This window comes from Muntiacus reevesi, chromosome 7 (genome assembly GCF_963930625.1).
Source record: "Muntiacus reevesi chromosome 7, mMunRee1.1, whole genome shotgun sequence".
In the NCBI taxonomy this organism is placed as follows: domain Eukaryota; kingdom Metazoa; phylum Chordata; class Mammalia; order Artiodactyla; family Cervidae; genus Muntiacus; species Muntiacus reevesi.
In genome coordinates, this window is record NC_089255.1 from 70,382,622 (window position 1) to 70,407,645 (window position 25,024).

The following is a 25,024-nucleotide window of genomic DNA, read 5'->3' on the forward strand; positions in this document are numbered from 1 at the left end:
ATGTGGAGGGAATTAAAATTTGAACTGAGCCTTGAAAGATGGGAAGGACTTGGAGCGGAGAGAAGAAGAAAAGGCCTTCTGTGCAAGTGAACAAGTGTTTTTGATGCTTAATCTTTTTTCTCTTTGTCTTTCTTTCTAACCCCTGGGTTGATCTTCTTACTGTGTTCTGCTTCAGCCTGAGCAAGGACCTCCTGTTACCCTTTGTTATGGGGTATCTTCATGCCTGTCCTGTACTTCTGCTTTCTAGGACATCAGTTCTGTCTCCTGCAGGCTTGGGCTTGAGGTGGGTCTCTGCAGGGAAATAAGCTCTAGTTACTGAATTTTATGTTAATATAAATTCAGGCTGCTAATGATATTTTCTACACTTGTTCTTGGCCAGAAGACTGAGAAGCGATATTTTCTTATTAACAAAAAATAATCATAACATTGCATTTTGGAGCATTGTTTTGAAGTATTTGGATTTGCAAGTCTGGTGACAACAGCTGATAAAATGAGGTGGCTCACGTACTGACCTTTATAAATGTATCTGGTACATGATCAGTAAATGGTTGTTTCTACTGCCTCCACTAGTAGTGAGGAGGAAATGTGAGATGCTGAGTATGGAGCAGGGCTGAAGAGAGAGACTAGCAACAACCTTCTACCCCACCCCATCCTCACCCGTTTTGGGGAAACACATCAGAAAAAAATGGTGAAATTATTGCTTTTGATTTTTTTTCCTCCTAATAGTCTATTTAGTTTTATTTCATATTAAAAGCTTACCTAGAAATGTCAAAGCAACCTGCTCAATTTATCATTATAGTTCTTTTTTTTTCCCTTGGTGAGTTTTAAATATGAGTAATTTTTCTGTTCACTCATTAACTTAATCCTGAAAGTATATTTTTTTCAGTTTATCACTATATACAATTTTGACTGAATTAGTTAAAATCCAAAACTAGATAGACACCAAGTAGGGATAGTGTTCACTTACTTGCCTCTTACAAAGGACAGATGCTTCCTTTATTTCCCCTTGCCCTTTTGTTTGCTGGGTTTCAGCCCAGAGCAAGTATTTACAGAATAATTATGTGCCCTGAAACAACTACAACAATGGTGATGCTGGCACAACTCAACTGTAGGTCTAGGAACAGGATGCCCACAGTTAAGAGTAAAATCCTAACCATTTTCACTGATTGTTTCTGGGAAGTAGCATTCTTCTGGATTTCTTTTAATTTTTTAAAAAATTCATTTTATCATCGCTAGTTCCTTAGCTTTGTGCTCTTATCTTTGCCAGATTCATCCACATGCAACAAAATAATGTAAGTCTGAGAACAACAAGGAAAAACAGTGCTCATACATCAGCCATCCCTCCCCCTTTGCATCTGTCTGTGGTCATTTCTAAAATTGCTATTAATATTTCTCTATCTGCCACTGATGCCAGGTCCACAAATAGCCGTATAGGGGAGCATCATGTTCCCATTCTGAGTTTCATTTCTTTTAATGCCTTGTTACTATTGGAGTTTTGAAAGCTGACATGAGAGTATTCTCAGTGTTCAGTGGGGGAGATCTCCACTAAATAGATACACAGCACCCCCACCGTCCCCACTATAGGGCACATGTCAAATGATGACCCCATTCTAACCAGGGAAAGTCCCATAAATAAAATATCTTCTGTTTGCATATTATTTGTTATAGTGTTAGATTAATTGAAAAAATGCTGACCTATTTGAAATCAATTTCTTGTCATGAGATTTGTAAGAAATAATCTGATTCTACTTATTTTTACAGGTAATAATTAAAAAATGGTCCATCCCTTGTCCTCTGACATTAAATTATGTAGAACAGTATTTCCAGGTAATAGTTTGTTTCTCGCTTTTTGTTTTATTTTAAGCTAAAATTTTTTGACTAATAATGGTTTTTTCCTGATTAATAAAAAAAGTATGGCTATATTGCATTTTGGAACTTTGTTTTGAAATATTTTTATTTGAAAGCCCAGTAATAGTAAATTCATCTCTCTTTTTTTTTTTCTGAAGTGTTCTAACTTTTAATGACTGTTGGTTTCTCTCTTTCCCCTCAATCCTCTTAAACAGATTTCAAATGCTACAGATGATTGTAAACCAAAGCTCTTTCATTTCTCCAAAGAGGTGTGTAAGTTATTAACAGATACTTTCGGTTGATTTTTCACATTTCAAGTTTTAAGAGATTTGTGTAACAGGGTCTCTTAGGTCTTTGTACCTGTAACTAATTAATTTTCATGAAAGTGCTAAGTATAGGGTTGCTTACCAGAAGAATAATATTATTTAACACAGGGTGGCCCATTATGAAACAGCCACCTTTTTTTTTTTTTTTGGCATGCCTTTAAATGGAGTCTGTTTTAAATGGGCCACTGCCTAAAAGAACAGATTTACCGAATGTCTGGTCTGGCCAATAAGGTCCTCTGTGGATACAGACTTCCTGTTGCCCTCTGGACTTGTAAAGCTAAATAGCCAATTATACCAAAAACTCCTCCCCTGTGAGTAGAACCTTGGTCTGTGGCTAAACAGCCTCATGGTTGGACCAGCAATTGAGCGCTGACAATATGTCTTCTGGCTGACATTCCAAAGTTGAAATTTAAGATGCCTATAGCAGAAGCTGAAAGACCAAGTCCCCTTGCCTTCTCCAAGAGTCCAAAGATACTAGAAATGCCTGCAAGAGCCCCTGAGCATAAACAGAGGGGACCAAAAACTGTGATCTGAGTGATCTCTTTAACCATTCTGGAAGAGCTCCGTGTCTTCCTTGTTGCTGTAGTCTTCTTCATGTATAGTTTTTGATTCTCTAAAGTGGAGGTCCCAGATGCTAGAATACCCTCCACTCATGTACAACTCTATTAGTATAGCATTTTAGTGTGATAACTCCTCCATGCAAAATTCTCCTTTTTATTCCCCAGGTTTTTTGTTTTTTTCTGGGGGGGTGGTGGTGCGGGCTGTGCTTCGTGGTTGCGGGATCTCAGTTCCCTGACCGTGGATTGAACCCAGGCTACAGCAGTAAAAGCCCAGAATTCTAACCACTAGGCCATCAGGGAACTCCCTTATTCCCTAGTTTTAAAATGAGAAATGTCTGTCTGGCCCCACAAGGGAAGTTACCACATCTTTTGCATAGTAATGGCTTCCATGTGCCTTAAAGATTTAGGTAGGGTAATTAACAAGTCAGGAAACTGAAAAATATATGAAAGAAAGTTTATGAATTGAACACTCATTCCCTTAATTTAGCCTTGGGAAATATTCCAGCTTTCCTTCCTCCCAGCTCTCTTCAGATACTTTAGGAGGAGGTCTTGTGTCTGAAGATAGGTCTTCAGTCATTTGGAACTTCTTGTGCTAAAGAGCCTTAAATTAGTTAAGGAGAAATTTTTTGGAGTAGAAAAGAGAAAGTAAATCATTACCATCCACTTGTAAAGACAGTATTTTCATTTAGAAGGTAACATTTGTTTGCTTTGTAACTTTCTCTGGTTCTTAATTATTCTAAATTAAAAAACAGCAACAACTTGTGATCATATATTCCAGTGGATCACCAAGAATTTGTTGGTCTAGAATAAATCATGTTCAATCCCATTGAAAGAGACCCTAAAGATGCTAAAATGTATTAGTACATTCAGTATTCTCTTAGAATAAGTGGGTACTTATGTTGACTTGGTGAAAGCTGGTTCAAAAGCAGTAAGTATTAGTGCTGCTTAGGGTAGTAAGATATATTTAAGATTCCTAATACTTACATTAGGAAAGACTAAGAATTATAAGATCATTTCTAAAATGTTATTATATCTGATTTTACCTAAATGTTATTTATCTTACCTAAATTATTTTTATTTTACCAAAATAATATAGAAGCAGTAATGATTGTAGTAAAAACATCATGGTATAGAAGCAGCCAAGAAATATTTCAGCTAGTACAGATGATCCACCTATCAAGTAGATACTTGCTGGCGACCATAATTGTGTGTCTCATTTAACAATAACAACAGCAACAACATGTTTATTATAAACAGATGATTCATGAAAAATTAAATAAATTTAGCTAAATTTATTTTTTTAAAAAACTGAGTTTATTGTCAAATGAAATAATAGTTTCAACAGAGTACAATTTAGTAATTTCATCTTAAATTTTGTTTTTTTCAGAGTGCTTATGCCATACCAACCATGGCTTTTTCATTTCTATGCCACACCTCAATACTGCCCATATACTGTGAACTTCAAAGGTACTATAGCATCCTGGAATATATCAAATGTATTCAGTATTTCTTTTGAGTTCTAGGACTTTCAGACTGAATGATATTTACCTCCATGAATCATTCTCTCCTATCACTTGATTCTAGGTGTGTGTTCTAAGTTGAGAATATTTCTTGGAAGCATAATCCTTTGCACAGTAGTTTAAAATCAGGAATTCTGTTGTGTAGTTATTAATGAACCAGGGCTTGAGTGATTAAGGAATCCTTATATCTATTTATTTAGATTAATTCAGATGGTGTCTAGTCGCTTCAGTTGTGTCCAACTCTTTGTGACCCTATGGACTGACTATAGCCTGCCAGGCTTCTCTGTCCATGGGATTCTCTAGTCAAGAATACTCAAGTGGGTTGCATGCCCTCCTCCAGGGGGTCTTCCCAATCTAGGGATCACACTCACATCTCTCTCTGATTCTGATTTTGCCATTTTTGTCTTTTAGCCCTTCTAAGAAAAGAATGCAGAATGTAGCCAATACAGCAATTGCTTTAAGTTTTCTCATTTATTTTGTATCTGCACTCTTTGGGTACCTCACTTTTTATGGTAAGTATATTATTTCATTATAGATGACAATATAAGTTGTTCTGTAGTAGATCTCACACCTGAATATGGACTTTGTTTCTGCCTTTCATTAACAAGTTAATTTGTTCAGGCTGCCAGAATTCAGTGCACTACTGTGGTAGCTCTACAGGTCTTAATTTTCTTTCTTTTAAAAGAGTGGATCAAGTTCAAGATTGATAACTTCATATGAAAATTTCCTTAAACACCTAAAAATAAAATATTGGGCTGAGAAACATTGAAGTCTTTCTATGAGGGAAAAAAAAAGTACAATAATGATTTTATTTTTTTTAATTGAGATTTCAATATATTAGACTCTAGTTCAGCAGTTTGGGAGATTGAGAGAATCAGTCATTTTAATGGCAAAAGAACAAATCAAGGAAGGAAAGAGTTTCATACTGGACTGTAGTTGTACACTTGTGTCAGAGACCTCTGCCTTCAGACTTAATTCACATAGTTCTGTGGTGTGCATTCTGTGCTTTGCCATGACCTTTCTCCCTAAATTCTTAAAAGATTCTTCTAAACTCATAAAACTGAAATTTTCTTTTATTTTTGAAAAGTTACATGCGTAGTGTGTTTTTCTCTCTTCTGATAAGAACCTCAAGAAAAACTTAAAAGTCTCAAACAAGAGAAAAACTTGTAAACTCTCTTGTTTGATTGGCAAATACACTTGTTTAATTAGTAAACAAACACATAACAAATTACACTCAATTTGTCAAATTCTTGAATGCACTTTTCAGTTTATGAATGCTCTTATAACAACACTCTAGATAGATGGCTACTATTATTATTGTGACATTTAGCTGTTTTGACACTGATTTCATGGTGAGTGGCCTTGTGTATGTGTGTTTCAGGTTTTAGACATTCACAGTGTGTTGTAATGGTTTTGCCTACCTCTCAGATATTTTCCAGCTCTGACAAGTTTTTGAACATTTACTTGCATTAGCCACCTTTCCTACGCCCAGTGGAAAGCATCTGGATTTTGAAGCCCAACAAATATGGTTCAAAAAACCACTTTGCTCTAACTAGCTATGTGACTTTGAACAGGGTACTTCATCTTACACTATCTTCATCTCATCATCTGTAACACAGGGATAATTGTATAGAGTTGTATTGAAGAGGAAATGAGTTGTATGTAAAATGCCTATTACAGTATCTGGGATACAGCAGTCTTCTACACAGGAGAGCTCCTGCTGGTGCTGTATTATGAGTATTGTTTTCATCATTATTGCAATTATTTCATAATTTCAAGTGCTCTTTTTTTCAGCACTATACTTCTCTCCTTACTCTCATTAATAAAGTCTAATTAAAACCCACTGAAAAATAAAAAAAAAAATTAACAACAACAACAACAAAAAAGACATTTATCAATTTTCAGTATCAAAAAAAATAAATAAATAAAAAAAATAAAGTCTAATTTAAATATGATAACTTCTGTATATTATTATTATTAGTGTATCATCTTGGAGTTTTCAGTGTGTGAGAAAGTTAAAATTGCTCTCTATAGTCCTTTTCTGGCTAACTCTACATCATTTCAACAGTAACAAAAGCAGCTGATGAATCGAAATCTGCTCTTGCACTTTAGTACTGTGTCGGCTAAGAGTGGTAGAGCTCTGCACACCGTCAGGAAGAGCGTACTTCCTACTTCCAACATGAGCATGGATACACTACAGGGAAAGCTAAGGCAAATTGTTAAATGTTTTTTGATCATTTTTAGGGAAACAGCATTTTTTAAATACATGAACTATTTTTGGTTGTTAGGTTTGTTTTTGTATAGTAAGAGCACAGTAAGACCTTTCTGTAGCAATGAGATACTCCTGCAGGATCTTTGTTGGGAATTCAGCAAAGACTTTGTAGAATGGATGTATGTTTTTATAAATTGAAATTGTCACCTGGCACAAATCCTGTTCTAGTTCAGTTCAGTTCAGTCGCTCAGTTGTGTCTGACTCTTTGCAACCCCATGAACCACACAGCCACACCAGGCTCCCTGTCCATCACCAACTGCCAGAGTCTACCCAAACCCATGTCCATCGAGTCGGTGATGCCATCCAACCATCTCGTCCTTTGTTGTCCCCTTCTCCTCCTGCCCCCAATCCCTCCCAACATCAGGGTCTTTTCCTGATTAGTCAACTCTTCACATCAGGTGGCCAAAATATTGGAGTTTCAGCTTCAACATCAGTCCTTCCAATGAACACCCAGGACTGATCTCCTTTAGGAGGGACTGGTTGGATCTCCTTGCAGTCCAAGGGACTTTCAAGAGTCTTCTCCAACACCACAGTTCAAAAGCACCAATTCTTCGGCACTCAGCTTTCTTTATAGTCCAACTCTCATATCCATACCTGACCACTGAAGACTAGATGGACCTTTGTGGACAAAGTAATGTCTCTGCTTTTTAATACGTTGTCTAAGTTAGTCATGACTTTCCTTCCAAGGAGTAAGCGTCTTTTAATTTCATGACTGCAATCACCATCTGCAGTGATTTTAGAACCCCTCAAAATAAAGTCAGCCACTGTTTCCACATCTATTTGCCATGAAGTGATGGGACTGGATGCCATGATCTTAGTTTTCTGAATGTTCTAGTTAGGGATTTTCAAAATTGAGAAAAGGTCCAAAAAATGTGCCTCCTCTTATTCTCTATGGATAAGCAGAACTATCTGGAGGAAACCTCAAATGCCTACCAATTTCCAGGATAGGCAAAAAGTAGTTATGTAAAAATTACTGGAGATGTTAAGAGCTGTGTTAAATTGTATGAAAGCTTAGATTGAAGGGGAAGTGGAGAAAGGATGGATTTTAATACATCTGTTGAAGTAAGTAACATTTATTATGTAAGAGCCAGGAGTTTTACATATATTGCCTAACTCATACCTTATAACTCTGCAAGATACGGGTTCAGATAGGTTGGGCACCTTGGCTAGTACCTGCAGTTAACAAGCAATGAGTTGGGATTTGAATCCAGTTCTGACTCTCTCCAGAATCAATGCCTGTATTTCTGTGCTACCTCCTCAGGAATTATGCCATAGAATCCATTTTCCCATCATTCTCAGAGTGAACTTTTGGAAAAACCTGGCTCACTTAAGTTCCAGGTATATCTCTACCTACCTGCCTACCTACTATCTGTCTTCGCTCGAACACAGAGACTGTATATTTTCATCATGTACATGAAATGTTTCCTACACAGGGATTTTCTTGGTTATCAAGTAAAAGTTGTTGTCTCTGACTTAACCCTTCTCCACTGATGGAAATTCTTCAGAATATCCACATTTTAGAACTGTACATCTAAGAAAAATCACATGGTAGGTTGGTAGGTAGGTGATAGATAGAAGGAAAGAAAGAGTGATATAAAAGTAATTCTTTCTCCAAAGACAGAAGAAGATTCAGGAATTGGTTTGCTGTTCACTGTGTTTTCTTTTTGGCACTGAAGATCTTTTACAGTATTTTTCTGTTGGAATAGCAGTAGCTCTCAGTCTTTGAGAAAGAAATTGCTGATAGAACCTGAGCCCTTATCAGAAGGGTTTGTCACAAATTAAGGCCTGGGTGGAGTGACCTGTCCAACAATAGTGGCATGTGTCCTGTGTCTCCTGAATATTAGTCCAGTGGTCTTTCAGTTATTCTGCAGTAATCTTTATAAACTTCATCCCCTGTTTGACAGTGTATATTAAACAGGACAGCCACCTGGCTTCAGTAGAATATATATCTTGCAGAAATCACTGTTAGGTCCTTCCTGAGATTTGTAGAGATTTGTCTGAATCCGGAGAAGTGTGCTGTCCTCTATCCCTTACACATGTTAAGGCTCAGCTAAGAACACAGAACTGACTGGTTCAGGGAAAAGCCTTTTATCTCGGGAAAGTAGATATGTGACAGGTATTTTGAATTTGTAATAAATCTAGTTCCTCAGACTTCTGGAGCTGCTTGGGGTCCTTTTATTCAGTGTTCTCAAGGCTCAGTTAATATCTAAATTTTGTCAGGTTAAAGGGACCAATAAGTATGTACCTAGATTAATGATATTGGTTCTGATTACAGATGTTGAAGCATTATAAGGTGAGTAATAAAATGTTCCTCTGGTGAGCAGGCCAATACCCAAATGTTGTGTAATAACCAGACCATTTTAAAAGTCTGCAAAGTTGTTAAGCAATAAGTGTTAATAACTCGTTTCTATGATTCAGAAAGTGAAAACAAAATAGTTTGCCATGTTTCTCCAAAGAGACGCAAGTATCTCTCATATTTGGGACTGGAATTCAGTTTTCCTGGCTCTTCTTAATTTCTTGCCTGGTTCATTAGTCCCACATTATGTCAAGTATGTCTTTGATTCTTTCCACAACTGGTTTCTATCCCATTTCCATTGTTACTAATCTAGTTCAGATTCTCCTTACTTCTCAGTGATTATGACAGTAGCCTTCTGTTAGTCCTATTTTGGATCTCTTTTTCTTCCAGTCTGTCTTCCTACTTAGTTTAAATCATAAGTCTTCAGAAGCCATTGCATCTCTGTGGCCTACCAGATTGAGTCCTGACCCTACAGATAGCTCTGTTGTTGGGTCGTTCATGCATTTCCAGCCTTATCATCCATTGCTGTTGGCTCTATAGTGCAGTCTTTCAGCCTCTCTAGTGCTCCTGGACTGCTCATTTTCTCAGATGCAAATTCCCTTTGTTGCTTGGTGGCTTCTGCTTGTGCTGGTTCTTGCTTCCAGAGCTCCCTCAACATCTTTGAGTGTGAGCACACATAGGTTAATTAATGTCATGCTCTCAGTAAACCCATAGGTCAACATATTATTGTCCCCATTTTACAGATATAAATACCGAGAGACTCAAAGTTAAATTGCTCCTATGTAGTAGATTTTGGATCTTGGTCTGTTCAACCCCAGAATTCAAGTCCCTCTTCTACTATCTTGCTGCTCACTATCTCAGGATGACTCTCTTCAGGTTTTCCTGAATTTCTTTCACGTTCATCCCAAAGCCATAGTTATCTTTCCCTGTTCAAAATCAGCATAGCTCTTTGTTTAGACCTTCTGCCACTGAAGTGTGTATCTGTGTTTATACACTTTCTACTGTATGTATGTGTCTTTCATCTTATCACCCTTTAAATTTTAAAGTCTTTGAAAACAGTTGTGTTTGATTTGTTTTATAACTTTCTCCAAAGTGCTTTCCCAAAGCATTTGGTCTCAAATTAAAAAACGAAAACCACGACTGCATTTTAAGTAGAAACTCATCTTTCCCTACGCGGCAGTGATACGACGTTCTCTTGAGTACTCACTCTTCACAGCCCTTGTCTGACTTGGGGTGAGGAAGACATAAGGGTAGAAGCAACACCAGGGAGCAAACATGGTCTGCTTGTTCGGATTCTGTTGCTGACTACCACACCAGCTTCCTGAGGGAGCCATTGCCTTAGCACTGCATTCTCTTTTATGAAACACAGATCTATAGATGAAATGTTGATGAAGCACATAACATGCATGAGACTATAAGGTCCTAGAAAACATCGTGACATTAAGGAAAGGCTTTGGCATCAAAAAATTTGGATGTACAGTCCTCCCCCTTTGTCTTGTATCATTTTGGGCAAGTCAGTTAACATTTTTAACCTGATGGTTTCGTCACCAAGTCATGTGCGACTCTTGCGACCCCATGGACTGCAGCCTGCCAGGCTCCTCTGTCCATGGTATTCTCCACGCAAGAATAGTGGAGCGGGTTGCCATTAGCTACTATCTTATATTGTTATCATAGGGACCAAATTCAGTAGTACACATGAAAGCACTTTACAAAATAACATAGATGTTGCTTAAAACTTTCAGATTATGGAAAAGTTCTAAAGAGATTTTTTTTTTGAGATTAAAAAAATAAATAAATATATTCATTGCCATAATTTTAGAGAGTCTGCCTGGGCTAATTTCTAGTTTCATTAAAAGAAAAGACAGCAAGTTTCGAGAAGATGTTTGACTAATGTGTCTGTGTTTTGTAGGATAGGGAAAAGGCCAGAGATGGATTTGGTACTAGGAATCCAAAATCTGTTAAGATATATTTGTGCAAAGGAAAATAACATTGCTATTATTAACATCTCAGTAGTTTATAATGTGATCCTTATTTTTTTTTTAATTTGCAGACAATGTGGCATCAGAATTACTGCAAGGTTATAGTAAATACTTGCCACATGATGTTGTCATCATGACTGTGAAGTTATGCATACTATTTTCTGTGCTTTTGACAGTCCCTCTAATCCACTTCCCAGTAAGTACTCTTCAAGGTTTTGTTCCTCGGTGTTGCAGCTCCCTAATATGGCAACACTAATTCTTTACAGACTAGAATGTTTGAATCACATCTAGTCTTGTATATCTTATTCATTTGTCAAGGAATTGATCAAAGACCTCATACTTGCATATGGCCCCATGAAAGCACAAAAGTAACAGTGAACCACTAAACTAATTTGTGCTTTTTCAGATTTAGTTTAGATTTATGCTTTCCCACAGCATTGTTTCCAATTTAGAGACTATAGTTGTTCTAAAGTTTTGGGGTTTTTTTCCCCCCTTTAATTCTGTATTCAAAAGAATGTGTATGAAGAAGAAAAAGTCAAGTCAGCAAAAGTAAGCTCCTTCTGGTTTATTGGAAATTTATTTAGTTTAATCTTAGTCACAAATTTTATTTGCTCTGGAATTATAGTTAAAGGGCAGAGTGGATCTTCATTCTGCATTAGCTGCGATATGTAAGAATCTTAAGAATTTCTGGGAAAATAAAAACATAAGCTTTGGGTACAAATGCTTCTACACAAATATCTTGAATCCCTAAACAGTGAGTTCCTGAAGACCTGAGCCTTCCCGATTTTTGCCTCCTTCCTGTGTGAACTGCAGTGCCAGGAGTGCAGTGGGGGTTGGAGAGTTTTTGGGCTGTGACTGCCTGTTGCCCACCTTGGCTGTGGGAAACATCATGGACTAGTTTTCTTATTTACATGCTGTGAAACAATAGTATAACATAAAACAATAAATGGAATTTCTTTACCATGGCATGACTTTTGTTTATGTTTTGAGCCATTTGTTCTTTTATCTGTTGAATTTCATGAAAATGATACCCTGAGATTTCTTCAGTGTTATGGTTAGTAATTTTGAAAATTATGCAACCTAAAGAAATTGCATGTGACGATTTTTTCAAGAATTAAACCAAGACAATTTTTATGAAGCTCACACAGATAAGTACATTTCTTAGTTTATGTGCAATAAATACTTTACAGTACAGTTTAGGCTATATTTTTGGCATCTAAATGGTTTGGAATATCATAGTAACCGTGCCATACATGGGTTTCCCTAAGCAAGTAGTTTGGCTTTGACACTTCCTCTTTGCTTAAATCTGTTTCTTTTTCTGTTTTACAGGCAAGGAAAGCTTTAATGATGATGTTTTTTTCCAATTTTCCATTCTCATGGATTCATCATTCTTTGATCACTCTGGCTCTCAATATTATCATTGTTTTACTGGCAATATATGTTCCTGACATTAGGAATGTATTTGGTATAGTTGGTAAGTTTTCTGGTTCAAAAATTGTTTTCTAAAATAGGTAAAATTGTCTTCCAGTCTCACATCTGAATCTGGCATTATTCTTTTCTTTTTCTTCCCACTTTAAGGTTCCAGTACATCAACGTGTTTGATTTTTGTGTTCCCAGGACTGTTTTATCTTAAAATGAGCAGAGAGGATTTTCTCTCATGGAAAAAGTTGGGGGTAGGTTGGGTTTTGTTTGTTTCTTTTAAGAATCTTATTTTAAGAAATAATTTGTCATTTTTTAATTAAGTCTTTTACCTACATCAAAAAAAGTTAATATATTTTGAACTATATACATTATTGGAGAGGGTGAAGGTTTTAAAAAATACTTCTAATTTTTCTTTATCTTTTTCCTTATTTCCACAGGCATTTGTTTTGCTCATCTTTGGTATTTTGGTTGGTAATTTTAGTTTAGCACTCATTATTTTTAATTGGATTAATAAATGAAAGAAATTATTTTCCTGCTTCCTATGAAGAATATTTTACCTCCTTATGCAAAAAGGAATGATTATGGAAGACACCTTGGATGAATCCTCTTTATATGGGTTAACATTTTTGCAAACATAATAGAAAAGCAGAACAAAACAAGAGTGGGTAGGAGAAAGTAGATGGAGCAGTTTTAATCAAAATAAGAAACAAACTCAAAGTGCTCTTAAATATGTTGAACATCTTTGTGAGTTTATTTTTTTGAATTAATAGGGTAGTTTTAATGTTTACAGAGATAACTGAGCAGAAAGTACAGAGAGTTCTCATATATTCCCTCATTCTAGCACACCCATAGTTTCCCATATTACTAACATCTTGCTTTAGTGAGGTACATTTGTTATACTTGATGAGCCAATATTGATATATTATTATTAACTGAAGTTCATGGTTTACATTAGGGCTCACTTTTGATGCAAGCATTGGCAACCACAAATCTTTTTACTGTCTCCATAAAAACCATGAGCCTTTCCCCATGAGCCTTTCCTAAAACATTGTTTGGTGGAATCTTGCAGTATCTAACCTTTCAGACTGGCTTCTTTCACTTAGCAATATGTGTTTAAGTTTGCTCTATGTCTCTTCATAACTTGATAGCTCTTTTTTTTAGAATCACTGATAGTATTCCATTGTATGGATGTACCACGATTTGGGGCTTCCCAAGTGGTGCTAGTGGTAAAGAACCCGCCTGCCAATGCAGGAGACTAAGAGACCCATTCCTGGGTGGGGAAGATCCCCTGAAGGAGGGCATGGCAACCCACTCCAGTGTCCTTGCCTGGAGAATCCCGTGGACAGAGGAGCCTGGTGGGCTACAGTCCATGGGGTCGCAAAGAGTCGGACACGACTGAAGCGACTTAGCACATGTGCACCACAGTTTGTTTTTTCTTTCACCTGTTGAATGACTTCTTGTTTGCTTTCAAATTTTGACATTTGTGAATACAGCTGTTATAAACATTTGTAGGCAAATTTTTGTGTGGACAGAGATCTTCAGCTTGTTTGGGTTCATACCAATACCAGAGACTTTGCTTCTTAGCAGTTGCTGCATGGTGTAGTAGAATATTTAGTCTTGTAAGAAACTGCCTCCCAGCCTCCCAGAGTGGGCTGTAGCATTTTGTAGTCCTGCCAGCAATGTGTCAGAGTTCCTGGTGTTGCATATCCTCGCCAGCATCAGGTGTTGTCAGTATATTGTATTTTCACCATTCTAATAGTGGGTGTGCAGTTGTAATATCTCATTTTTGTTTTAATTTGCATTTCCCTAATGACAGGTGATGTTGAATATGCTTATTTACCATCTGTGTATTTTCTTTGGTGAGGTTCTGATTTTTAAAATTGGGTTGTTTTTCACTGTTGAGTCTTGAGCATTCTTTATGTATTTTAGATACCAATCCTTTATCAGATATGTCTTTTGCAAAGATTTTCTCCCAGTTTGTGGGTTATCTTTTCATTCTCTTAGCAGCATCTTTCACTGAGAAGTTTTTAATGTTATTAAATATATTGAGATAATTTTTTTTTTTTTTAACAAATCAGTGCATTGTTTATATACAAAATTAAATCTTAGTTCATGCGTTAATGTCAACATTAGTCACTCATAACAAAACTATGGGATTATTTCACTTGGTATTTTGCCCTGACTCCAAATCCTGACTAAGAAATTTATGATTTTCCTCTGTTATGCAGTATGAGATAGAGCTGTGATGACTGGCTGTGGATTTGAAAGTTCTCTGAGCCTTCTCATTTGTCACTAAAACATGTGACTTTCTACTTGACAGACAGAGACCAATATTGATGATTTATATCGTATTTTGTTTGGAAGTTATAGATCATTCCCACCTTCCCATTGGTGTGGCTTATTCCTGGTTGGAAACCAGCAGTTAGTTTCCCCCTCCCCCACCTCCCTGGGGCGTGTTCTGTGTAAAGGCGCCTTGTTAGCAGCCTGCCAAAGCCAGGGTATATCAGTAAAATGTAATCCTGCCCTGAGCACATGTAAAGTAGAGAATTACATGCAAACTGCCAATTTGCATGTATGAAAACACACACTTTTGCAGGTGCCCTCTTGCTTCCCGCTTAGGAAATGGACTGCAAAATTGATAACTGAGCTGCTCTTTTGAGTTGAGATACCTCTTTGGCAACTTGCAATCAGCACGGTGTAATGGAAAAACTCCAAGTTTGGGGGTTAGAAAGACATAGATGAGAATCTCAGTGAGTTTAGACAAACTACTTAACCTCTCTAAACCTCTACTTTCACATAGGTATTAAATGGAGTTAATACCAATTATACAGGGTTGTGTTGAGAGGATTAAATGACCTTGTATAAATTAGATGCAGACCAAAACAGGCTCTCTTAATAGATTGGATATTTATCCCCTTTTTTTCCATCCCTTCACCTTGACCTGTAAAATGAATTTGCTTTCAGACAAGGACATGGAATTTCTCTTCCATCTTGCACAACTATTATGTTTAGAATCTTTCTAGCCGTCACTCACAGGAGAACTGGCCCCATGTGTATTCCTTTTAGTGCTTTCCCACATTTCTATGGGAAATTATAGGTCCAAATACAAATAGGTGTTCAGCTGCTAAAATAAATCTCACTCCAATAATACCAAAATAACCTTAAGTCTGCAGCAGATGCAAGGATGTCCCCAGGGGCAGATGTTAAGCGTGATGACAGGTGGGCATCAATTAATATATTTGTCACCTGCTCACGAGATGGGATCATGGGAGGTTTGGCAAAGGGACAAGTAACCTATTTAACTGCCCAAAACTTAGTTAATATCAAGAGAAATTATTTGTAGAGCTGTTTATTTTTATTTTACTTTCACGTTCTGCCTTATCTAGTTGCCTGTTTGGAGTCGTAACTTTTCCCTATGAGTTTGGAGGAAGCTAGTAAGATGATTGGTAAAAAGCAGTGCCCCCTTCATCAGGATTTCACATAAAACCTTGTTCAAGTACTCCTCAGCATTTTTCCTGGGAAATATAGGCCTTCTCATTTTGGGCTTAATGTTCATAATTTATTAGGTAATAACTATTTAAAATAAAACTAAGTAAAGCACAAAATCTGTATTTTTCTAACACTTGGAGACTTGTTTGCTAAATTAAAAGACGAAGTGCTGAGACTATAAATTACTTTCATATGTTGAAGGTGAATGTTTAAATTGTACTTTTTTTTTCAGAGAATGTTTACTCATGAGCTTAGCATTTAAATGGTTAAAACAAGCCTTTGAAGTTAACACTCCATTAAGATGAATGGGGGTAGTTCACACCTCTGCTGGCGCTGTATTATTTCAGTCTGGCTGTGGAGAAAACAAGACAGCAGTAGGTTGATTTACTGTGTGAAGGCCCTTTAAACACCCAGGTCTGGAAATCTTTGTTGTTTTTTTCTTTTCCATCTAGAAAGAGAATCTGAAATACAGCACAATTTAGGTTTAGAATTGAAGGCTTGAAAGTAAAATAGCATAGGTTCTGTACTCTCTGGAAATTCCTAACTGGCATTTGATGGGTAGCTAGTTACCAGGTCAGCCCAACCTCTCTGACTTTGTTTGCTTCTGTACCCTCGTGTTTCTTCCCATCACGGCACCCTTTAAATTTAAGCTTGGTACCCTGGTATACGGGGCTTCCCAGGTGGCTCAGCGGTAAAGAATTGCAGGAGATATGGATTTGATCCCTGGGTCAGGAAGATCCCCAGAGGAGGAAATGACAACCCACGCCATACTCTTAACTGGAAAAATAGCATGGACAGAGTGGCCTGGCAGGCTACAGTCCATAGGGTCACGAAGAGTCAGGCATGACTAAGCACAGATGCACACAGCTTGTTATATTCACCAATGGAAAAGCAGAAACAAACTATCCATTTTTGGGTTAAACTTTACACATGCCTTTAAGTGAGTTATGAGCTTTTCATTGACCGTTGTGTGCTCCTAAAAAATTTTCATCTTTGCAAAATCTCATGTTCTATATTTGCCTAAATATAAAGCATTCAACTTTAAGAATTTTTTTCTTCCCCATTTTTTGGGGGGAAGGAGCGGTGGGTTAAAGTGAGCAGAGATCAGTTGGGAAAGACTCACTTCTTTCTCGGTGTGTCCTTTGCACCAGTACAGCCATATGTGAAATATGTATTCTCCCCATCGGTGGAATGGCTATAGCCATTTGACCCTGAAATAATTTTGTTTTAGGAATAAGATTGCGTGAGCACAAATGAAATGGTGAGCATTGTAGGAGATGTTAATGAATGTGAAAGATCAGATTTTTCTCTTCTGCTTTTTCTGCCCTGTGTATTTGCAGGATCAGGTTCCTAGACAATTTGTGGGGAGCTGGGTGTGGAGAGTGTTTCCATTTGGGCTGTCTTCAGTGCTGACACTGCCAGTATGGTATATGGAGATGGAGAGTGGATGCTAGAAACAAAGGGACTCAAACCATCCATTTTAACCTGTCTTCCTTCTTGGCATGTTGACAGTACTCTGTGGCTATGTTAGAATTAGCCCTGTTGGAAACATACTTTGTTTCTGCAACTTTGCCTAAATTTTAGGTGTCATAATTTTTGGTCTAAGAACTTCTCAGAACCTTCTATAGAGTAAGAAATTAGCTTATCTAATTTAAACACATAATTTATTCGTCTTTCTACCATAATCCTCCTAAATATAGTCTTTTTATAACAAAGCAGACAAAATGGAAAAGCAAAATTTTGACAAAGGATGAGTAAAGTTGTGGAGGTGGTTTCCCCAGTGCCGTCAGGATTCTTTGCTTCTCACCCTTCCTAAACAACCTGATGTATGGTTTTGCTATCATCATGATCCAGTGTCCTGGCTTGCCAGCCTGTCAATCAGGGTGAGCAATTATGAGGAGCAGGAAGACTCATCTTGGCTGATGGCCAGGTGGACAGGTGGGAGTGAGAGGTTTTTTCACCTATGGGACAAAGTAAATGGTAGAGAGGGAAATGGAGTTGCCAGGGGAAAAAAGAAAAACAAATGAATTAAAAGGCGTTATAATATGAAATGTTATGAAGAAAAAAACTTGCAGAGAAATGTTTCCCACTTGTTTGAATGTATATGTGTTTTATCTTATGTTGATCAGTGTACTGACGCACAACACCAGTAAGGGAGCTGGCTCATTCCACCAAGCAAACAGTTATAGAGCACATATTGTGTACTAGCAGTCTTGCTGGACCTAAAGGTGTGAAGGTAAATAAAGCACATTTTTTGCCTGAAAAAAAAAAAAAGCTTAGATACCACTCGGATTTTTCTGACTGAACCTTTTCAGGTGGACTTGGTAAGTGAAACTGCTTAACTCAAAGGAGAAGTTATTTCATGCATGTATCTGTGTGTACACAGATATGCGCTTCCCTGCTGGCTCACATCTGATGATGGTAAAAAATCTGCCTGCAGTGCAGGAGACCTGGGTTCAATCCCTGGGTCGGGAAGATCCCCTGGAGAGGGGAATTGCTATCCACTCCAGTATTCTTGCCTGAAGAATTCCATGGACAGAGGAGCCTGGTGGTCTACAGTCCATGGATTGCAAAGAGGCAGACACTACTGGGCGACTAATTTTTTTTATACAAATATTAAGGATTTTGGAGTCAAACTTACTTGTGTCCAAATCCCAGCTTTACCTCTTTTTCTCTAATTTAGGACAAATTACTTTAATTCTTTGAAGACCTATGTTTGAATACTGAGTTTTCTCTTAACCAGGGGAAATATACCTTGTGTCTTTGTTGTGTGTGTGCTTAGTCGCTCAGTCATGTCCAACTCTTGCGACCCCACAGACTGTAGCCCGCCAGGCTCCTCTGTCCAAGGGATTCTCCAGGCAAGAATACTGGAGTGGGTTGCCATTTCTTTCTCCAAGGCATCTTCCCAACCCAGGAATTAAACCCAGTTCTCCTGCATCTCCGACTGAGCTAGCACAAGCTGGAATCAAGATTGCTGGGAGAAATATCAGTAACTTCAGATATGCAGATGATACCACACTTATGGCAGAAAGCAAAGAAGAACTGAAGAGCCTCTTGGTGAGAGTGAAAGAAGAGAGTGAAAAAGTTGGCTTAAAACTCAACATTCAGAAAACTAAGATCATGGCATCCGGTCCCATCACTTCATGGCAAATAGATGGGGAAACAATGGAAAAAGACTTTAATTTTGGGGACCTCCAAAATCACTGCAGATGGTGACTGCAGCCATGAAATTAAAAGCTGCTTGCTCCTTGGAAGAAAAGTTATGACCAAGCTAGACAGCATATTAAAAAGCAGAGACGTCATTTTGCCAACAAAGGTATGTCTAGTCAAAGCTATGGTTTTTCCAATAGTCATGTATGGATGTTGGACTATAAAGAAAGCTGAGCGCTAAAGAATTGATGCTTTTGAACTGTGGTGTTGGAGAAAACTCTCGAGAGTCCCTTGGATAGCAAGGAGATCCAACCAGTCAGACCATCTTAAAGGAAATCAGTCCTGACCATTCATTAGAAGGAGTGATGCTGAAGCTGAAAGTCCAATACTTTGGCCACCTGATGTGAAGAATGGACTCATTTGAAAAGACCCTGATGCTGGGAGAGATTGAAGGCAGGAGGAGAAGGGAACGACAGAGAATGAGATGGTTGGATGGCATCACTGATGCAATGGACATGAGTTTGAGTAATCTCCAGGAGTTGGTGATGGACAGGGAAGCTGCAGTCCATGGGATCGCAAAGAGTTGGACACGACTGAGCGACTGAACTAAACTGAACAAGAGAAACATTCTCTGTTAAGCCCTGAATTGAATACAACTACAATTTCATTACTTGATGTTTCCTCAAATCACATAATTTCCAAAACCATGTATCTCTTCTCCATTCTCTGCTTTCAACCAATAGTCAGCAGCCTGATCAGAACATAGTGTTCTAGAAATAATCCTGACCAATGCAGTTTGTTTTTACTACTGATGTATTCTGTCCCAGGAAAAATAATTTTTGTAGTTTTGTAATACATACTCTATTTTTACCTCAGTTTTTTCACAATGTCATTACACTTTTTTTTTTTTTCATTACACTTTAGACTTACAGAGTATGTGGTCATGAATCTTGATTCTACAGCATTAGGGTTGTTTCCTGCTTTTTGACATTCTTCGTTATCTTGCCCATGAAAGAGGATGAAAATGTTCACAGATGAAAATATTCAATGACACAAGACTAACTACCGAGACCCCAGCCCACCACTAGAAACCTCTGTTCCAGGTCATTGTTAACCTCCTCTCTGGGTGCAGTTATTATATTCATATAGTGTCATCTAACTTGCTTTTCTTCAGGTCCCCTGGAAGAATCTCCGAGGTTAGCAGGCACAGCCTAAATTCTCGCCTGTTCTTCATATTTCTAGTAGTTCTTGGCCATTTGTGCTTGGGCGCCACACAGTGACCTCAGACTCAGTGTGTTCAGATCTCTCCCCCTCCACAGTTTTCCCGTGGCTGTCGGTGTTCCCACTGTTTGAATCTAACCTCCCAGCTGGTTTTCTTGCTTCCACCCCTGCCACCTGCAGTCCACGTTCACAGTACAGGCAGAGCCATCGTTTAAAGATGTAAGTCAGCTCACGCCACTACCCTCCTTGATTTTCTCCCATGGCTTCCCATCTCGCAACGCCACGGCCTGCAAGGCTGTTTCATTGGTACCCACTCACTTCTCTGACCTCACCTAATATCTGTCTTTCACTCGTCTCCAGCACACAGGCTTGTCTGTCCCTTGAACACACCAAGCTTGCTTTTTTCCCCTCATTAGACCATTCCCTTCAAAGACCTTTGCAAGCTTGGCTCCTCATCATCAAGCCTCAGCTCAAACATCACCCTCTCAGAGAGGTCTTCTCTGACCATCTAATGTAAGCAAGTGGCTCCTAGCATACAGTCTTGCTTTATAACTTTACCTTATTAGACCTGCATATTTTTTTGTTGCCTGTGTCCAGTGGACTGTGAGTTTCATAAGAACTGGGAACCATCTGTCTTATTTATCACCAAACCCTTAGACCCTTGAAGGGTACTTAGGAATTGGGAGTAGCTTAATAAATGTGTTGAATGAATGCATAAAGGAATCTTACAAACTATATGTCTTTTTACTCTTTACCTCTAGTTTGTCACCATATCAGTTCTTCCTTTGAAATGGCTCCTAGATTTGCTTTTATCCTACCCCTACCCTCCTGCCAGCACCTGCATCTGAACCTCACCTCTTTGTGCCTGGTTTGTTGCAGTGATTCTCCACTCAAGTTGTTTGCTTTTTAGAATCACTTGGGGAGTTTTAAAAAATGACAATGTCCAGGCTCTACCCCAAATCAATTAAATCAGAATCTCTAGGGGGCAAGAGTTGGGCATTAACATCTGTTTCTATAGCTTCTCAGGTGATTATAATAGGCAACCACTGGAGTGCTGCATCAGCCTGCTAATAGATGTCTGTCTTCCAGTCCATTTCCTCTGTTGACGTCTATCTCTTTGGAACCCTTTTGCAATATCATTTCCCTGCTCAAGAGTTTATAGCTGTTCCCTACTAGCACATGTTAATTCCACATTCGCCTCCTTCATCTACCCAACTGTATTTCATCTTATTCTTGCTTACCTTCTCTTGTACACTGTAATGCTTCACTATCTGGCACTTGATTTGCCTTTTATTAACTACCCTGCTTTCACATTTTTACTTCCACTGTCCTCCTCTCCCCATTCTGACTTCACATATACACCCAGAATGTCCTTATTGCTCTTCTCTTTCTATCCAGATACTTCCCATTCTTAAAGACCAAGCTCAGATCCCACCTTTTAAATACTTCATTCTGTGCCTAATCTACCCCTTATTATCTGTATAATTCTTTTGACATATATCATTGCTGTGCTGTGCTTAGTCGTTCAGTCACATCTAACACTTTGCAACCCTGTGGACTGTAGCCTTCCAGGCTCCTCTGTCCATGGGGATTCTCCAGGCAAGAATACTGAAGTGGGTTGCCATGCCCTCGGCCAGGGGATTTTCCTAACCCGGGGATTGAACCCAGGTCTCCTGCATTACAGGTGAATTCTTTACTGTCTGAGCCACCAGGGAAGCCCAAGAATACTGGAGTGGGTTGCCAGGCCCTCCTCCAGGGCATCTTCCTGACCCAGGAATCGAACTGAGGTCTCCTGCATTGCAGTTGAATTCTTTACCAGCTGAGCTACCAGGGAAGCCCAAGATATATCATTAGTATCTTGTAATATATTTTCTATTTTCATAAATTGCTTTTGTGTTTCATATTGTAATAGGTAATATGCACATGGTACAAATTCAAAATTTATGAAGTTGCTTCCCTCATACTTCTGCCCAGCTTCAAGTTTTCCCCCTTGGAAGCAACCACTGTTACAAGTTTTTGTATTCTCACAAACACATTCCAAGCCTACTTAACCATGTGTTTATAGAGAACACACACACATATGAGCAGACACAAATGTTGACATACTACCTGCAGTTCTCTGCACCTTGACTCTTTTTCACTTGAGATAGAGATATCTTTCTCTCTCTATATCTATGTAGTATTTATTTAAGTTGTGCCTAAAAGAAAACCTGATAGGAAATCTACCCTTTTAACAAACTTTTAAGTATGCAGTACTATTCTTAATTATATGTACCCTGCTATACAGCAAATCTCTAGAACTTTGTATCTTGCATGCCTGAAACTCTGCACATGCAACAGCAACTACATTTTTCTCTGCTTACAGCCTAGCAACCCCCATTTTACTTCCTGTTTCAGTGAGCCTGATCACTGTAGCTACTTCATACAGTGGAAACATATTTGTCCTTTTGTTATTGACTTGTTAAAATTAGCATAATCCTCAAGTTCCATCCATGTTGTAGCATATGGCAGGATTTCCTTTTTAAGGAGGAGAAGTAAATGGCAACCCACTCCAGTGTTCTTGCCTGGAGAATCCCAGGGATGGGGTCTCACAGAGTCGGACACGACTGAAGTGACTTAGCAGTAGCAGTAGCAATAACTCCATCATGTGTAAATACCACACTTTTTCCCATTCATCTGTCAGTGGATGTTTAAGTTGTTTACACCTCTTGGCTCTTGTGGATAAAGCTGTAGTGAGCATGGTAATGCAGATATCTCTTTCAGTTCTTTTGGATAAATACCTAGATGTGAGTACCATATGTTAACCAGTTTTCTATCAAGTGCATATTTAGGGTTTATTTATTTATTTTTTTTTGCTATTTTATATAATGCTTCATTTATTATCTTTATACATACATAATTTAGCACATATATGAATATGTCTGTAGGATAAATTTCTAACCATTTAACGAATTCTCAGTCAAAGGGTATGTGTATGCATTTCTAATTTTGATAGATATTACTAAATTGTCCTCCTTTAAAAGTTTTACTAATTGATATCCCCACCAACAATGTAGTAATTTCTCATGTGTACCATTCCCAGGAGAGAGGTGACCTGTGTGATATTTTTAGGAGGATTGCTGTCCATTTCTGTTGCTCTTCCAGGATTCTCTATAATCTCTTCAGAAAGATCATCCAGCCTTTAGATCTGTTAACAGGTTTGGTTAATTTGAATAATTCAGCATAAGGACTGTAGCCAACATCAAGTGAAAGTGACAGTGAAAGTCGCTCAGTTGTGTCTGACTCTTTGCAACACCACGGACTGTATTGTCCTTGGAATTCTTCAGGCTAGAATACTGGAGTGGGTAGCCATTCCCTTCTCCAGTGGATCTTCCCAACCCAGAGACTGAACCCAGGTCTCCTACGTTGCAGGCAGATTAAACATGTCCAAGAACTTAGTAGATAACAAGTTTTTATTCCACATACTATAAAGTATCTAAACAAAAAAGCTCTACTCTATGGAGTTTTACTCAATTCAACTTTTTATTATGAAAAATTTCGAACATATGTGTAAGTTGGAACATGTCCATGTACTCACCATGAAAATTTAATGTTTGTTCATTTTATTTGTACATATATAAATATATTGAGTGGTTTACAGGTAAGTTGCTGATATTCCACTAAGTAGTAAACAAAGCTGAAAATCAGTTTTATGTACCAAAAATCACCTTTTATGAACAAATCTATACCCTATTGTGAAAAATGTTTCACATTTTTCTTTTTTACAAATTATATCCCTTTCTCCAAAAGGACAAGAAGTGTTTGATGGCATCTAGTATCTTCTCCTTAAATGTCAAAAGAATTACATCCATGGATGTAAGGGAAGTAGGGGGTGACCAGGTGACACCAGAATTTCTCTTAGTAAGGGAAATATGTTTAGTGTCTTTGTTTAGGAAACGATCTTGATAAGTTATTTGAGAATGACAAATGAGAGACCCTATACAATTTCACAATGGAGAGTACTAAAGGTCTGTGAATATTGTACTTTAAAATGGTTAATTTTATATTATGTGAATTTCACTTAAAAAAAAAGTGAGCCCCTGTGAGAATGAGTTGTCAGGAGAAGAGGAAGTGAAAGTGAGATAGCTAACACAGTTTGCATGAAAAGAGCATGAACCAAGAGGTGGAGCAGAAGGAAAAGTGCAGTGGGTGCTGGGCCATAGTGGGAGTCTAGAGACTGAGGAAAAGCAGCTAAGAATTTTAAGAGTGTAAATGTCTAACATTCAGTTTTAATTTGCTGGCCTCCATCTCCTGAAACCAATAAAAGTCAGCAATACACAAAAATGCCTTGTGTGAGCAGGAATGTGTGTGTGTAAACCCCTCTCGAGCCACACGTGTGTCAGCGAAGGTGGTCCAGAAACCTCTGAAAAGGGGCACTTCAGAGCCAGAGATGAGCAGAACACAAACAAGTCACCACTTCCTCCCAGAGTCCATGGGGAGTCGGAAGGGCTATGAGACTGTCCTCACAGGAGAGGTGGTGAACCAACTTAGCCTGACTCTCAAAGAGCAGGAACCTTTAGTTGACATCTCAATGGCAATAAAGTATCATTTCATTGGCTTATGGGTTCATTCTTGATTAATCATCCATCCTACTTGTAAGGAAATGCCTCTTTCTAAAAGCCAGAAGACCAGACCTTCAAAGAAGCTCATCTCAGGGGTGTGTGAGTGCTGCACTTCCTAACTCTTCCCCTTGGAGTCATCTTCCCAGGTTCTCTAGAACCAAGCCTGGTGCTTCAGAGGCTGGGCTCCCAGAGTCTGCCTTGTATAAACCTAAGGTGTTTTGTGTTTGGAAAATCCAACCCCTTAACTTGACTTCTAATTGGATGGTGATAGTAGGAGGTGGTGGAGCCCCTTGGGAAGGCACTCCTGTGGGGAAAGAGGGAAGACTGTTTTGTAGCATTC

At 38.3% G+C, this 25,024-nt stretch overlaps 1 protein-coding gene across 1 annotated transcript in view; it reads left to right on the forward strand.

The window, feature by feature from the left end:
* The window catches only part of SLC38A6 (solute carrier family 38 member 6), a 69,052-nt gene extending 56,295 nt beyond the window's left edge, over positions 1 to 12,757 (forward strand). Inside the window, exons 9-16 of the mRNA XM_065941899.1 lie at positions 1,762 to 1,827; positions 2,064 to 2,117; positions 4,122 to 4,201; positions 4,666 to 4,766; positions 10,873 to 10,997; positions 12,131 to 12,275; positions 12,380 to 12,474; positions 12,661 to 12,757. Coding sequence (XP_065797971.1) covers positions 1,762 to 1,827; positions 2,064 to 2,117; positions 4,122 to 4,201; positions 4,666 to 4,766; positions 10,873 to 10,997; positions 12,131 to 12,275; positions 12,380 to 12,474; positions 12,661 to 12,741 — 747 coding nt within the window. The 3' untranslated portion in view covers positions 12,742 to 12,757. The remainder of the gene's footprint in view (positions 1 to 1,761; positions 1,828 to 2,063; positions 2,118 to 4,121; positions 4,202 to 4,665; positions 4,767 to 10,872; positions 10,998 to 12,130; positions 12,276 to 12,379; positions 12,475 to 12,660) is intronic.
* Positions 12,758 to 25,024: the final 12,267 nt, after the last annotated feature.